The 16,897-nt window shown below is 43.2% G+C and overlaps 1 protein-coding gene and 1 pseudogene across 2 annotated transcripts in view; one reads left to right on the forward strand and one right to left on the reverse strand.

The window, feature by feature from the left end:
- On the reverse strand, positions 1-12,256 carry znf512 (zinc finger protein 512). The gene is made up of 16 exons (XM_085771636.1): positions 11,780-12,256; positions 10,234-10,365; positions 10,070-10,125; positions 9,441-9,499; positions 6,627-7,207; positions 6,161-6,250; positions 4,991-5,095; positions 4,763-4,887; positions 4,281-4,367; positions 3,963-4,061; positions 3,698-3,865; positions 3,016-3,213; positions 2,823-2,924; positions 1,983-2,045; positions 1,785-1,883; positions 1-1,158 (listed from the first exon to the last, which is right to left on the reverse strand). The coding sequence occupies exons 2-16, from the start codon at positions 10,331-10,333 to the stop codon at positions 277-279; spliced, it is 2,814 nt and encodes a 937-aa protein (XP_085627762.1). The 5' UTR covers positions 10,334-10,365; positions 11,780-12,256; the 3' UTR covers positions 1-276.
- LOC146961280 (uncharacterized) overlaps positions 11,825-16,897 on the forward strand; it is a 16,028-nt pseudogene continuing 10,955 nt past the window's right edge. Inside the window, exons 1-6 of the transcript XR_015035272.1 lie at positions 11,825-11,928; positions 14,567-14,799; positions 15,023-15,067; positions 15,579-15,767; positions 16,085-16,290; positions 16,381-16,411. The product of XR_015035272.1 is annotated as an uncharacterized LOC146961280 (transcript). The remainder of the gene's footprint in view (positions 11,929-14,566; positions 14,800-15,022; positions 15,068-15,578; positions 15,768-16,084; positions 16,291-16,380; positions 16,412-16,897) is intronic.

Genomic DNA, 16,897 nt, shown 5'->3' on the forward strand with positions numbered 1-16,897 from the left:
AATAATAAGACACATTTAAAAGAATCTGTTACATATAAACACACAGATAAAACAGTATACCTACATTTCTCGGGGCTATACAGCAACATCCATTGTAATACAGAGAGCCGGCGTCTACGCCACAACGTAGACGCATGGGAACCCGTCGTCGTCTCCGTCGTCAGCTGCCTTCTCACCTGTTCAACGTCACATCTGATAAAGAGTGGACGGACTCTCTCTCTCTCCGCCTCTTTGTGAGAGAGTCTGACGAGCGTAAAAGCGTTTAAAGTGTTGTGTTTAAGTGTTTCTCTGTCGTTTTCCCGCCTCGCCGTGTGGCTCCATGTTTCCCGCTCGTTTCAGGCTCCACTGGTCGATCTGTCTCTGCCGTTCCTGCTGCTGCTGCTGCTGCTGCTGCTGCTGCTCCACCTCTGATTCGCTGGACGAGCTGCCGGTGTTGCTGCTGCTGCTGCTGCTGCTGCTACTACTACTGCTGCTGCCACCACTCCCTCCTCCTCCTCCTCCTCCTCCTTCAAAGCAGTCCTTCCTCTTCCCTTCAGCCTTCCCCCTCTCTCCACCTCTCTCCCCCTTCTCCCTCTTCTTCTTCACCTCCACCAAGCTGCTGCTCTCCTCCCCCGGTTTGACCTCGGCCAGCTCCATCTCGATGGGGGCTTGCTCCAGCTCCGGTTCCTGCTCCGGTTCCTGCTCCAGCTCCGGCATGGCTCCTCTGCGGTCCATGTCGACCCACAGCGGTCCAGCAGGAGGCTCCAGGGAGGTGTAGTGGAGCGCCGGCGGCTGCTGCTGCTGCTGCTGCTGCTGCTGGAGCTGAGCGTCCAGGTGCTGGTGCTCCGGGTGCAGCAGCTGCGCCTGGTGCTGCAGGTGGTGCAGCGGCTGCAGAGGATGCTGCATCGACTGGTGCTGCAGCTGCTGATGATGATGATGCTGCTGCTGATGATGATGATGATGATGCTGATGGTGGTGGTGGTGGTGTGGGTGATGAGGGTGATGATGCTGCTGCTGCTGCTGCTGCTGCTGATGATGGTGGTGGTGGTGATGCTGGAGGTGGTGTTGGTGGTACTGGTCTATGATCTGCTTGTCCACGTTATGGACAAACTCCTTGGGCTGGTTTTTGAGGAACTTCTCGAACTTCTTGGAGGCTTTTTTATTTGTTACAAACCATTCCTGTTCACACACAGAGACAGTCAGAGCAAAGACCAAAGAAAGAAGCATTTCATCATTATAAAGACACTTATTATGTTTACATGCACAGCTAAGTTGAGCGTCTCATCAGACTTCTTACATGCAACAGGAACAATCGAATAATTCGAATAATCCTCCTCAACACTAGGTGGCGATATGCCTCGTTCCCAGTTGACTTTTTTGTCATAAATAACGTTAGTAAGTAAGTAAGAGTTCTCAACTACAGTTCCTGACTGAACGCACCGGTCCGGGCTGAAAATATACATTTTTGTGTATTTCTATGGACACGTCTTCTTGCTGGTTGCACTGTGTGGATTTCACTTAATCTGGGTTGACGCCATCAGGCAGGTTTTTTATTTGGGCCGTGTTCGGACCGACTTCTCTGCTCCACTTTGTGCCGTCTCTACTGTTGTGAAGCGTACGCACATGCGTTGTCCAGCTTCAGTCAGATTAAGGTTTATCTGGGTGTTTTAGTCAGATTTGGACTAGTCAGACTCAAACGCGTTTACATGCAATTCACTTCCAGTTGTAGTCGGATTCAGGCAATAATTCATTTTTTTCAACTGTCATGTAAACGTACTAGGACTAAGAGTGAACTATGTTGTTACCTGTGAGTGGACGGATGTGATGTGATACTTGACTCCACTCTCAGAGTTGAACTCTTTATTACAGATCAGACATCTGTATTTTCCCGCCTCAAATTCGCCCTGAAATCAGATGAAATGAAGAGAGAATTTAATTAAAAACTGATCTTTAACAACTATTCACTGGATCACTATTAGAGGGAAAAGGAATAGGTGACTGACCCGTGTGCAGAGACCCAGATGAGCCTTGAGCCCAGACACGCTGGTGTAGGTGGAGCCACAGCCCTGACACAAGAAGACGTTAATGATGTTATCACAACAAAATCACAGACTCCTGAACATTCAACTGGATTATTCAGCTCAAACAATAAAATAAAAGAATCTAACAAATACAAATATCACCTCCACACAGGAAAACATTGCTTAGTTTGCAATAAAACAGAATAAAAATGAGATGATAAATAACCAGAAGTATCAACAAGGTGAAGTTAAAGCACAAGTAAGTGGTCCGGTCGTTTTCGCTAATGCTGCGTTCCAGGCAGGCTTTTGAAATCGTAAATTACAGCTTCAAGTCACAACTTACGACTTTGTAGCGTTCCAGGCAACCCACTCGTGTTTTTCCGACCTGTTTTACCGGTGAAAGTCACTATAACGGCCACTCGTAACTTCTGACCCGTGAACTCGTACCAGATCGAACTGGTACCACTTCACGGTCGGAAAAATACGAGTTTCCTTGAACGCACCATAACAGTCCTCGTCCCTACGTCGCCACATTCACGGCGTTCCTTGGCTGCACACACAGCCCTGCATGCCGTTCTCTCTCCTCATTGGATAAAAACTGTAGGATACGATAAATGTTTTCTCCTGGGCTCAGAGCAGAGCAGAGTGACTGACAGACCCGTGTTTCAGTCCAAACACTCTATGTAAGTGATTGCTGTCGGAAGATATAACTATTTAAGACTTATATTAACACAAATATATCACTTACTTCTGCTTTAACATTATAAATGTATTATATAAGAAAAGAAAAGCAAAAAAAAATGTTAAGGTTATGTTTTGTACCTGGTTGGGACACTGGACTTTCCTCTGCAGCTTCACCTCATTCTTCCACTTCCTCAGCACTTCCTGGCTGAAGGCAGGGAGACCCGGCCGCGCGTACTTCAACTACGAAGAAGAAGAAGAAGAGCAGGTTCATGAACTGACCTCATCTATCCTCCATCTCTACTCTGAATACATAACCTGATCCTCCTCTTGCCTTCTTGTCGTCGGGCACCAGGTCGGACTGAAACTTCCTCTTGGGCCAGTCTTTGGGCAAATCGTTGTTGGCGATTTCAGCCAGGTGGAAGTTGGCCACCTGTGCCGACGCTCGCTGCACTCTGCCGCTAGGCGTCCTCTCCGGGTTGGCCTCCCGCTGGGCCTTCAGCGCCTCGTCCTCCTCCGTCTTCTGGGGCGTCTGGGAAGGATACAATGTTTAAAGGGATAGTTCAACATTTTGGCAAATTGGCCCATTGCCATAATCCCTATAGTCATAGCAGTAGGTTCGTTACCTTTAATTGTCGGTGCAAGCTATTTTTAGAATGGTGGAGCAGAGCCGCAAGCTGTTCAGAGCTACGCTACGGAGGCTAATGGTATTTCTTGGTTTCCCTCATCAAACTCATCAAATACACAACCCAACAACTCCAAAACGCTCTGGTGGACAAGCTGTGACCTGCACATTCACCACGCTATGAGATAATAACACAACGTTACCAGACAGAGTGGTTTTAGAGGTAAATTCATGCAAAACCGCTGATGCGCGTTCCCGTCGGGGGCAGTTTTTCAGCAAGCAGTCTCTGCATTTGCCTCTAATGTTGAACTATCCCTTTAAAGTCTGTGTCATACAGATTTAAATTGTGTATTTAAAGTGCTAATTAAACAGTTTCTTTGGTCAGACTCACAGGAGCGTGCTCTGATTTAAGGTGGTATTCCAGACCGGCCTTGGATTTGTATGTTTTCCCACAGTGAGAGCAGTTCAGCAGCATCTTCTCCAGCTCAGACTCCTCCTTCCCACACTTCTTCATGTGATAGACATAGCCCATAATACTGGTGAAAGCAGCAGTGCAGCCCTGAAGCAGAAGAAAACCCAAATCATTTTAATATGACATCATCAAAGCTGCATCCTCATTCATCGTATCATGTATCAGGTCTGATCGTTCAGTTCACCTCTTTAGAGCATTTTAATTTGCCAAGTCTCTTCAGGATTTTTCTCAGTTTGTCTTTGATGGCCCGATCGTCCAGGCCCTTGGCATCGTCGGCTGAAGGCTGCAGACAGAGACACACAGCATGAATACACATCAGAGCAGAGAACGACCTTCACTTCAATGAAAACTTTATTCATCAACCTGATTTATTTCATTATCAGACATAGTTGGAAGCGAATGCTAAAGTGTAAACTATGTGAGGGAGGCAGAGGAAGTAACTCCACATGTGAAGCAAGAAGGTGAGTGTTGCATTGTGGGGATTCTAGATGAACAGTCTTACCAGATGACTGTGGTCGGCCATGATGTGATACTTCATCCCTGTTGAGGACTTCAGCTGTTTCCCACAGTGTTGACAGGTGAAAGGTTGCTGCACAGAAAAGACAGGAAGAGTTTTATAGTTTGGATGGATTCCAGTGAAGAACATGTTTGTTTAATAATAATAATAACAACTTTATTGATATAGTGCCTTTCAAAAACAAGTTACCAGGTGCTGTACAACAGAAATAAAACATATCAAATGCAACTGCCTGTAATTCAGTGACAACAACATAATAAAACCAAGTGAAATAAAATTGGAATTAAAAGTTTGAAATCAACCATCCTCATCAAAATAATCACACAAAACAAATTAAGAGAAGGTCAAACGATAAAAGTAGAGTCTTTAGAGAGATTTAAAAGAGGCCACTGAGCTTTAAGACTCATGTATTCAGTATTTTCTGCTTTAAAACAGACTGAGTCCATGTTGAAGTGTGGACTTCTCACCAGTCGGCAGTTCTCCATGTGCTTCTTCAGCCCCTCCACCGTCTTCCTGCTCACACTCTTACATTTTGGACACGTGACTCGGCCTTTGGCCACAATCTGGAGCTGCCAGCGCTCCTCTTGACTTCCTGTCGGGGAGTCAAACAGATAAAGACATTATTTATTTAATTGTCCAGAAGGATCCTCAGCCAATCTGAGTCTTGCAGACAGTTTTACATCAGCCGCCCTCACCTGGGGGGTAGGTAGGAGGCTCCTTCTTGGTGGTGAGGGGTGGAGGTTTCTGATCCTCACTGGGCTGCGTGGTCGAGGCCTCACCGACACCGGCTGCATCCGAACCTGAAATACAGACAAGACATGAAATAATCCAAACTATTATGAAGCAACCAACAAACTCTGAGGAAAGCAAACAACATTTTGTCTCCTGGTCACAAGCTGCCCGTGAATTTTCTCTGTTCTCACCTGTCTGTAAGACGAACCGTTTCTTTTATTCCCTCTGCCATTCGTCTCTTAAATTCTTTATAATGATCTTATTCGTTTTTACCCATGTACAATTTTTAATATCTTATTGGTCAATATTAGTAACCCCAAACAAGGATCTATTTTATTGATCCTTGATTCCACTATATTCGTTGGCATTTTATTTATTCCACTTTTATTCTTCATCTATTTTATTGTGTGTACTTGTGTCTGTGTATGTCAGTATGAAAACTGTTCAAACCAATTGGGATTAATTAGTCGTCTGTCTGTCTGTCTGAACTCTTGCGAATGGATTGTGCTGATTATTCTCATTAAAACAAGAAATGATTTTCCTCCTGTGTAAATATTTTCTGCCACGTCGACAACAGCTGAGCTTTCTCATTCTTTATTGACTGAGCTGCCAGAAGAAAGAAAAACAGCTGACTGTGTCTTACATTGGGGAAATAAAACTGTTATCACTCAGCTGCAACTGAAAACAATCCACAGATCAAACAGTGACACTGCCGGTGGGAGGATCCACCAGGAGGCGCCGTCTAACCACTGATGTGCCTCGTGCTGCAGCTGAACACAAAGAGGCGTCACTCCGCTTCATAATTGGAGCAGATTTACTGTTTTGTCCCCTGGTGGTTGTGGAAAGATGGGACAACGACTTTTTAAACTCTGATTTAAGAAATTATTAAACTACTGACTGAAAGTTTTACTGGTGAGGGTGAGAAAAAGAAGAAAAAAGTGAATAATAAAGAATAGTTTCAATATTCAACTAAAGTTTTAATTTGTATTTGATCAAGTTTTCTTTCAACCAAACCCTAACCCTCACTTTTAACTAAATATTTAATAAATACTGAACAGATGGGATTTAATCTAAGTGTTGTCAGACTGATGAAACATCTGTGATTAATCCATGGACGCTGGACGGGGACTTACTGGAGTCTCTGCCCTCTGGTGGTTGTGGGAAGTTATTAACGGGAGGGTTTCGCTCCATCTCCGCTCTCTGGACCTTCTTCATGTTCAAGTCTTTGAAGTGACAAAGGAAGAACAAGATCAATCCACAAAAAACCACAAAGTCAGAGAAGACCAGTAGTCTGCTGACGCCTCACTGCTGCTGCTTTTACTTTTAAAAACTAATCAACCATAATTAAAGCTTCAGGATCGATAACTGCTAACTGCTAATTCAGGTCAAGTTGTAGTATTAAGTGCTGCGGTGGTCGGCCAATCACAGTCTAATACAGAAGAATGTAGTCGTCAAAATCATCCATAGAATTTGTCATGAAATCTAATCTTCGTTATCTTTTAGATTTGCAGAATAACAGTCCAGGTCGAAGTCTAACACACACTGAGTCCTCTGTAAGAGACGACTATGATGAAACAGGAGAAGTGTTTAAATATGTACCAGGTCTCCACACGTGTCCTCTGTCTCTGCTCGTGTTGCTCCATCCCTGGTCCTGGTTTCGTCCGGACCCCCAGCCCTGCTCCGGTCCGGAGGCGGCCCGCTCTCGACCCGGGTCCCTGCCGGAGCTCCAGACCTGGTCCTGGCCTCGGTCTCTGCCGGCCGCCCAGCCCTGCTCGGGTCCCCGGTCCCGGCCCGTCATCCAGGCCTGCTCCTGTCCGCCGTGAGCTCTGTCCCTGCCCGCGATCCACGTCTGGTCCTGACCGGAGTGTCCGGCTCGGTCTCTGCCGGAGCTCCAGACCGGCTCCTGGGGCCGGTCCCGCCCCGGGGCCCAGGCGTCGGGGCCTCGGTCGCGGCCGGAGCTCCAGCTCTGGTCCTGAGGCTGCGACGGCTCCCTGCCCCCGTCCGGGCCCTGAGGCCACGCGTCCTTCGCCACCAGTCTAGGAGGCAGCCGCACGGTGGTGGGCGGAGCCATGGAGCCGAGGTCCACGCCATTGACCTGGTCGACTGGCGACAAAATCACGGAGCAGCTGGTGGTCGGGTAGTCCACGGTTCCTATGGGAACGCTCTGGAGGTCCTCGTACCTGATGTTAAAATATTATTCAGGAAAGGGTCAGGGTTCAAACTGGTGTGGCAGGTATACACTCCTCCTCATCATCATCATCATGAAAAGAGTTTTAAAGGGGACATATTATGGAAATATCACTTCTTGAAGGCTCTTTAACATATATTTCCTCCCCATGAACCAGTCTGCCATCCAGTCCTCCCATTAAGCCAGCCTGCTCTCCCTGCCTCCCTTGGCTACCAGAAGCTTCCTCCTTCAGCTGTTGTTAACATTTCCATGTTTCTCACATTCTGTGTTATAAACTGTTTTCTTGTCTGTAACAACATCTATTGCACGTCTGTCCGTCCTGGGTGAGGGATCCCTCCTCTGTTGCTCACCCTGAGGTTTCTCAGATTTTTCCCTGTTAAAAGGGTTTTCCATGGAGTTTTTCCTCAGTCGATGTGAGGGTCTAAGGACAGAGGATGTTGTTATGATACCATGTAAAGCCCTTTGAGACAAACTGTTTGTAAAAACGGGCTATACAAATAAAATTGCCTTGCCATATATTTGGGTGTTTGTCTTGCCTTCCGGCCCCCAAAATGTGAGAATTGACAAAACAAATCTGTAATGTGCAGGTTCCCTAGATTGAAATCCATGTGCTTTTATGAGCAGTGGTTTATTTGCATTTAAAGGGACCGGCTCTGAAACCAGCCGTTCTGAACAGGGCTGCTTGGAGAGGATGAAAACAGCTGTGATGTTTGATCCTTGAGGTATTTTGACCAAAGCATGTCACAGACATGTCTTTAAGGCACCTGGGAACTATTTTAATTTGCGGAAAGGGGGCAGAATATGTCTCCTTTAAAGATGAACTGTGTGAAAATGACTGACAATGTGTGTGTTCCTCCATTTAAAGTGAATCAGAATCACTAGAGCACTAAGCAGGTTCAGATTTGGTGTATTTACAAGCACAACCGCCTCTGGTTACTTCACATTCACTTTTCTTCTGTAACACGGCAACTTAATGGAAAACGCAGCGCACCGGCGCAATATGGCAGCCTCCTGCAGACCACAACTCCCTACGTGTAAATATAAACAACTCATTCTAAGCATACAAGAAAGATTCACTTTGTATTCTAAGTAATTACACTTAAGTAAATATGTATGAAAGTACTATATGATTCTTGCTAATTAACAGCCAAATAAATTACACATTGTAGCTATAAAGTTTCCAGACTGTGAATAATGAAGATGATACATGTTCATCACTTGCATTCGCTAAATGAAACTTGGCACAGATGAAGACAGAAGTTAATTTCATAATCAGAGACTCTGAGGCACAAACACAGTTGTGCATATAAAAGCTAAAAACAACAAACGACAGCTTGAGTCAAAGCCCAAGAGCCGAGTGGTACGATCCAAGATCCAAGTCAGGTTTCCTGTCTATTTATCTTTAATTTAATTTGATGTAATTAAGCTGTGAGCTCCGCTTCCCCCCAGTGAACCGATTTCACCTCCGTTTATTTACAATGAGAATGAAACATAAGGATCTAAATATATGAGTCTAAGTTGATGCTCAGATTTCATTATATCTCTGAGAGTTACATCTGAGAGTTGTCTCTTATTCTGGGATGCATGAAGCATTTAATCTCTGAGAGCAGAGTAATTTACTGTCAGTCACTGGAGTAATCACCGGCTGTGGGAACGTGTCATTAGTACTAGTTATAATTTTAGGTTTGTTTGCAGTTTTACAGAAGCAAATCTGATGATGAGAAGAGATACAGGGTGACATCATGTAACTGAATAAACAGAAGAAAATGCATTGTTCACATCAGTTACTGAACATAAGCTGAGGTGAAACAGCTGGACTGGCCTGTGTCCAGCTGTGTGGGCATTAAACAAGTCAGAATCAGGAGTCAGGACATGTAAATGTACTATTGTAACTAACTTTGTGTGTGACTGTTGGTCACTGTCACATCTCCCTTATGTCATATTAGAGGAAACATGTATAAAACATAATGTTGCTTCCATATTCATCCCTGAACCGTACCAGACATCCTGTTCACATCAGCATCAATGTCAAGTGAAGCAGAAACTTTCATACGCAGCTGCCAGGTTTAAATGTTTCTATAATCACATCTACTTAAACAGTTTCTATTCATTTAGTGGTGTTAATGTCAAGAGGCACATCTGTGTCGCACACTGAAGAGACATCCATCATGCAATTAGTCATGCAAATGCAAATTAATTGTTAACAAACTTAATCAGCCTCTCACCTTTTTCTACCGTAAGTTCTTTTCATCTTCACAGGATCTGGGGCTGGAGACTCGTCATTCTGAAACATTCAAGTACAGAACTGTGAAGATTCAACCGTGAGCAGAGACACAACAGATTTTTGAGTTCAATTAGACCAAAGTTTACAAAGTGCTTCACAAAACAATATAGAAGAGACAAGTTACAATTGCCATGAAGCCATAAGAGGTGGACCGCCCAAGCGATACAGCAACACAGGCAATACAAGAACCCAACAACAAATGGAGACCAGGCGAACTCAAATTAAAATGCAGGATGCAGTTACAAATAAATAAAAGGGGGGTATATATGATAAAAACAAATAAAATGAGATACAATAAGATAAGAAAAGGTGGGATAAAAGAGTTCAAACCAAAGAAATGGTAAAGTAAAACAAAGAGCATCTGAGTAAAAGTGTGAGATAAAATAGATCATAGGATGACATCACATAAAAGCAAGTCTGTAAAAGTGGGTTTTAAGGCAAGGACGACCATGTTAAAAACATTTCCTGAGAGTTTCTGTTACACAACAGGATGGTAGAAAAAAAAAAAGTATAACACATACTGTAGATGCAGAGACAGAAGCAGCAGGACGGATATTACAGTTACAATACCTTAGAGTATCCCACTGCATCTGACCCACAGGCTCGGTCTGGGATTCGCTGAACAACTGTTGGAAACATTGAAATTTGATCAAAATCAAAATAAAGAAAAAACACTTTCACCTAAACACTGCAAAGTTGGTCAATGTTACTACAGGTGTGCAGTGTTTTTGTACCTGGACATGGCACTCCGCTCTTCTGTTGTGACTGGACAGACCGTCTTTTTCTTGGCACATACAAAGGTGACATATCCCCTCCAGTGTGGGCAGGGTCCATTCTAGGGTGACGACACCCCGAAGAACTCACCACTGAAAACACATGAGAAAACATCATTTAATGTTACATACTGCACCTCAACTGATAATACTAGTTTCTATTTTATTTTCTAATACGTTTCCTGCTGTGTAGTGGACATCCGCTGATTATTAAAACATAGTTTCTCTACAGAGCCACTGAGCTGAACAATCAGCTGGCACTGGCCTGGTATTAATGGCTCCTGGAGTAAAAACAAAACAAAAAGAAAAGCTTGGACGCATTGCTTACAATTGATCACATAATTCATGACTATTCCCACTGCTATGTTTGTGATCATTCATTTCATTTCCATTTTCCCATCCTTCACTTTATTATTCATCTACCAGCCAAGTTGTTTGTTAGCTAATATCAGAGAATCCAAACTATGAGAATGGACCCATCATTTAATCATCCTGTTTGGGTTTAAATTAGGAGGGAGCTTCATGTTTTATTAATTTATAAGCCTGTAAATCTGTTTAGGATTGGAGGAAATCCAGTCTATTGGTGCTGCATCTCTTCCCATTGTTTTTATTTTGGTCAGTGATACTGATTTTCCAAAGATTTTGGTTAAATCAATTTCAATACATTTTGATATCATAATTTTACGCTGATCTACTGTACATCAGTAGCACTTGTGAGCCAATACTATGTAAACAACACACAGAATTTTTAAGCATCTCAGTCTGAAAATACCATGCTACTACGTTATTGTGATAATTATAAAAACACACCTCCACATGTGTGAGGACAGCTTTACAGATGCAGAGTGAAGCTTTCCTCAGAGGTTTTGTGTTTACATATTCATCCATTACTTTGTATTGTGTATGTGGGGGAAAAAAATCTGATTATAAAGGTAAAATACTTCAGTCCATCTCTGAAGTATCTAAAACTGGTTCTGCTGATTAACTGTTGTTGGCTCTTCAGGCTCCAGCACCGTTATGTTTATCAGTGTCTCATGTATTTCCATCATGCTTGACACATGCACAGTGTTTGCATGTGGATGCATGTGGATGTGTCCCATGTGTCACATTGAAGGCCACTGTCCACCAGTTAAATGGTCGAGAAACTCCACAGAAGCAGAGAAAATGTAAAAAAAAAAACTGTTTTACACACAATGTGAATTTTGTTTTGTTTTGCTGCTCCAGTGAACACCTCTCTTTCTTGGAGGCTTCAAGAAGGACTTGTCTTGTCTTGAACCCACCTTCATTATTGTTCTGTGTGGATAAGAAAACAACATAACGTTTTTTTTTCCTTTGGACGACGACGGGCAGAGAAACCCGTCGGAGAGCTGCAGCTAAAAGCAGCACAAGTGGTGGTGAGCCGGGGAGCCGCTAACGATCCGTTTTCACTCCCCGCAGCCAGCCAGCCTGACCTGTCCGCTGCATTTCATTGTTTCTGAACGGAGGAAGAAATGCGAGAGAGCCCTACCGTCCTACAGCTCACTCCCTCTGCAAGGACGGGCAGCCAGCCTCCATGTCTTGGACTCCGGCCTCCTCGGTCGCCTTTCCCCCGGCAGTGATACCAGCAGGAAGGCGGACATCAAAGGAGGCCCGACCCGAGCCGACCGGCCGTTCACGGTCTGAGCTGCGACCGGAGCTCCGTCCGCATCTGAATATGAATCAGTTCGCCGGCATAATTCACCACAGTGTATTAGTGTCTTCTTCGGAGGAACGCCCTCCTGCTGGAGAGAACAAATAAGACCCGCATCTGCTGCCGCCTTCAGGGGCTGTCGGAAATACCGTGCTTCTGCTCGTCTTTGGATTTCTCATGTGGAAAATTGTGAAATTAGCTTGAAATTTTCTTCCAAAGGTTAGAAAATAAAGATAATATCAACTGTTTTGGTAGCATGCATGCAAATATATGAATAGACCATATCTAAAGAGATAGAAATTATGATAATGAATGACTCTGAACTCTAGTAATCCCAACCATCTTCAATGGTAAATTCCTACAGTATGTACATTTCACCATGGCTGGATTAATTTTCTGTTCGTTTTTGGATTTCTAAAGTGGAAAAGAGTGAAATTATCTTGAAAATAACGAAAACATCAACTAGTTTTGGCAACATATACAAAGATATGAAAAAGGAGGTATCTACGAGAAAAAAAAAACAATAATGAGTGATCTGGTGACCCTAGTGACACCAACCAACTTTCTATTTTAATCTTCGCTGTATTATGGACCCCAGAAAGACTAGCTGATTGTCTTGACATCAGCTAATGGGGATCCATGTAACAAATAAACAATCATCTTAAAATGCAACTTTCCTTGTACCCTTGACCATGGCTGGAATAATTAGCTGGGGGGGCAGGAGCAAAAAAATAGCTACTAGGCCCCTATGGCGGGAGGGGCCTTAAGGGGCTTTTTTTTTATTTTTTACCCCAAGTACCATTTGAATAATATCTTTTAATGTTACTTGGGACGGGATTGTAGTTATGGCTACGAGTTACAAACAGACACAGAGGCCTGGCGCTGGTAATGGCGACACGCAGCAGCAGCAGCTCTTGACTTGACTTGTATTGTATTGTGCGATATCCATAAACCCCTGACCCTGAGTGGCAAACAACAAAGTGCCCTGTTATAGCAGTTTCTTAATAAAACCTGGCACCAAAGCTGCCCAAAATGGAAGTGAACTGATTTGAGCTGCAATTTTCTCAACCAACAATGATATCTTTATCTTTACCTGTTGGATCAGTCTCCCACTGGACTGAAAAATCCTAGTTGTAGTAGTAGTGATGTCTCAAATTTCATTCGTCTTTTCATTGAGGATTAAGGTGAAATTTCCATCCCTTCAGCAGATGAATGAATTGGAGATCAGCTTTGATAGGCCCAGTTCAGATGGGGCATTGACATCGTCCTCTTGGATGATTTGATCATAGGTTTTCAGTCCTTAGACACATGAACATACTCAATAATAGAGGATGGATTAGAGGTCCGATCACATTGGCAACAGGTCCACCTGCTGGATTCGCTACAATGCATTCCTGTTTATTAACATATAAAACCAGATCTGATCAGGTGTTGTCCCTAGAGAAAAATGTTAAGATGCATTTTAAAGGTAGGTGTGGACTGATAAACTTGAACCTGACCACTTGTGATCACATCATTGAAAATGTTACTGCCAGTTGTTGGACTATAGTTCATCAGGCGACGGTCAAACATCTAAATCGAACACCAAAAAGCCAAACACATTTTCTTCAACAGCCATCAGAAAAAGTTATCTCTTTCTTTTTCTGTATTTCACTCGTCGTCACTTTGTTGTACAAGCTTAGGAGCTGACCCTGAAGGCAGCAGCAGTCAGCAGCACTGGGACCAGGGGGGCGGGTCCTCGTGGCAGCAGCCTGCCTGGATGGGGAGGTTTGACTGCACCAGGGGGCTGGGATAGAAGTCAAACATACAGTAAAAATGACTGTTCTGATCAAAATTATCCAAGTTCACAGTTCAGTGCACACCAGATGGTCACTACTTTGTCTCTGTGCAGTGTCTCTCTGGGAGTTTGTTTGTTCCTGGTTCTTGTCTAGTCTTTCCACACAGCGGTTTCACACCGTTGGGGCTCCGTGCCGGTTCTGGTACCCAAATTCAACTTTGAACAGGCCGACTGCTGAAAAATAACAAAACCTGGAAAGTCGGTTCTCAAAGGAACCAAAAAAATAGTTGGTTCTTCCGTGCAAACCGTGGCATCATCAGTGGGGTGTCATATTCTTGGCTGTGAAGACGAGCAGGAAGGAGGTGCGACGGACAACCTGGAGAAAAATTATTTGACGTGTCTGCTAAAGAAATTACGGATGGAAAGTAGCTAGTAAGCTAAATTCGGTACAAAGCATCTTTATTTTGTACATTATTCCTGATACAAATAAACATATTAAACTAAATAAATTAAATGTTTAGTGGCAATTTTGGCCATATTTGGCCTTATTTACAAGAAAAGCTAAAGTAATTCTTATCTTTGAACTTGGGGAAGAGATGCCCGAGGCTGGGTTCAATCCAGCGCCAGACCAAATAATTAATAAACTTTAAAAAAACGGAAGAAGGATTACAGAGACAGCAAAAAAGCAAACATTTTTGCAATTTTTGTAACGTACTGTACGCCCACTTTGTTTCCACTTTAACTGGTGTGAACACCTGTTCTCCCCTTGTACTTAGACTACCTACACCCTCCATGTGGGGGAGCTATAACACAGTAGGTTATTTCTGTAATCTAACAGCACACTGAAGTGCTGCACACATTTCAACCTCCTTCCTTCCATATTTGTGTGTATGTGTGTGTGTGTGTGTGTGTGAAAACGTGACACAGAAGCACATCTCATCTCCACACTTCCTGTTCTGTGGTCAGCTCAACAGCACATAGGGAGGGAAAACAAAAGTGAAAGTAACTGCTGCGACACAACTCTCATTACTTCTGAACCAAGCAGTCGTAGGACTGATATGCAAGACAAAGCAAATTATCAGTCTTTTCCGTAAGTAAGCTGTTTTGAATGTTATAGCTAGTGAGTGTGACCGGTGAGGCTGTGAACTGCTGAATCTCTAACCATGCATCGGAGAGGAGATTATGCACTTGTCAGGTATTTTAAACTGTTTGTAGGCAAATAAATGCGAGTGAAGAGCAGCTGAGACTTTGATCTTCTGAACTAACTGAGCTTTTTTCCGTTTGTTAAATGGTATTGACTAAAGGTTCATCTCTTTTTTTCAGTGATATGTCTGAGGAACAGATGTCAGGTGAGGAAACCATTGTACTGTACTGACTGCAATTATCAACTCCTACAGTAACTATAGTTCAATAGTAAACGATATTTAGTGATTATTTAAAGCTGCTCAGGCAAATATCTATATTCTGGTTACTTGTTTGTAAAATAGGCTGCTAGTGTATAATGAATCATTAACTGGATCAGCAGACTGTTCCCAACTACAGACATCTGCTTTTGGTAAGAATGCACTGTGAACCTGAAGGTGCCAAACAGTCGGTTAGGTTAGCAACTAGCTGCTAATATTAATCAGCCAAGAGTCAATGGAGGCCTTAACAGAAAGTGAAAGTAAATCTTGGACTTGTTATGGGGCGGGGTCCAACATTCCTTGGTTCACTGTTGGATCCCATATTTAGTCTGCTGCTGCTACAAAGTGTTTTGATTACATGTATGAGATTTACTTAACCTGGTTATGGTAGCACGTTTATACACAGATATATTACAGATCATTAAGCACTAAAATATCTTTCTTCATTTGTCTCCAGCCCACTGGAGGAACTTCTATGTGGATGTGGCTGGAAATACTAATGACGCTCATCAGAGCTATGTTGACAAGTTAAGAGGAGCTGGCCACAATGAGGTGTATACTGTAGATGAGTGTGACTACTGCGTGGTTTTCTGTCCTGTCGCCTCACGAGTGGGAACGGACGTCAACGAGGCCCTGGATAGAGATGGTAATGGTCATCCACTTCTACACAGGCTGGTCAAATGTATACAGACTAATCAGTGATTAAAGTTTCTTATTTTGTTGTTAAAATACAATATACAGGTCTTACTGACTTGTTTCTGTGCAGACCCCTAGTGCCACACATTCTCAGTCTTTGAAAAGAGAATCTATTCAGCCTTTTAAGTAACACTGTTATTCTGGCTAAAAGTGGTTGATATGATATAATTCTGACATGAATAGATAACAGCAAGTGAAATAAAGAACCAGACATACAGTATGCATTAATATTTTCTTGTCTCTGACTGATTTGTTGTGTTCTCTCAGCAGCTACAGTGGGTAAACCGGTGATTCTGGTGGTGATGCATCACACCTTTAATCCTAACCATGTTGTAGCTGACAGCAAGAGGCTGGTGAACAAAGCAAACGTCCACCTCACAGTGGACTGTTTGTTCTACGAGGGCAGACTCCTGGACTCTAACACCAATGACCTCGCATGGTACAATATCCAGAAGTATCTTGGATTGCCACAGGTAATGACTGGATTTACTCATTTATTAGTATCAGTTGGATGACCACTAATTTTCATTACTCATGTTCTTTTCTTTCCTTTGACCTTGCAGCGATTGTCGCTTGTTTCTCAAGTCCGTCAATGTAAGTATAGTTTCTGGTTAAGTTCATACTGGCTTTTGATCTAACATAACAAAATCCTGCTGTGCAAAAACATTATTCCAGAGTTCAGATGATTCTCAAATGAGGGTTCATCTGTCTGATTTTTCCAGTGGGTGTTTCCCAAAACGAAAGACTTAATGGAACCGAACTCCCTCTTTGTTTTCTGGTGATGAGATGCAGTTGCAGCCTGTAGTTTGAAGCCAAACTGTAGATAGCACATCACCAGAACTTTGTAGTTAAAAGCCAATTTTGCTGTTAAGTATACAAGCAGTAAAGAAAGCATAGCAGAGTGCAGTCTGAATCGTGAAGCTCCGTAATGTTTGTTTTCATAGCTGTGGTTATCAGTCGTATTGGATAAGTTAACATTTGACTCCTGATGAGATGTAAGACAAGTTTCAAATGTGACATTCATTTGGGGTGAAAACAAATGACCATGCAATGCATCTCCACTATAGTTCAAAGAGCTAT

This window comes from Trachurus japonicus, chromosome 24 (assembly GCF_045865225.1).
Source record: "Trachurus japonicus isolate A0001 chromosome 24, Traja_1.0".
Lineage (NCBI taxonomy): Eukaryota > Metazoa > Chordata > Actinopteri > Carangiformes > Carangidae > Trachurus > Trachurus japonicus.

Excerpts from the sequence above, each read along its gene's own strand:
- znf512 (XM_085771636.1), bottom strand. The coding sequence starts at position 10,333 with ATGGACCCTGCCCACACTGGAGGGGATATGTCACCTTTGTATGTGCCA. Across the intron at positions 4,062-4,280 it reads TGGCCGACCACAGTCATCTG|CCTTCAGCCGACGATGCCAA; the intron begins GTAAGACTGTTC and ends CTCTGTCTGCAG. Across the intron at positions 3,214-3,697 it reads TTAAATCAGAGCACGCTCCT|ACGCCCCAGAAGACGGAGGA; the intron begins GTGAGTCTGACC and ends TATCCTTCCCAG.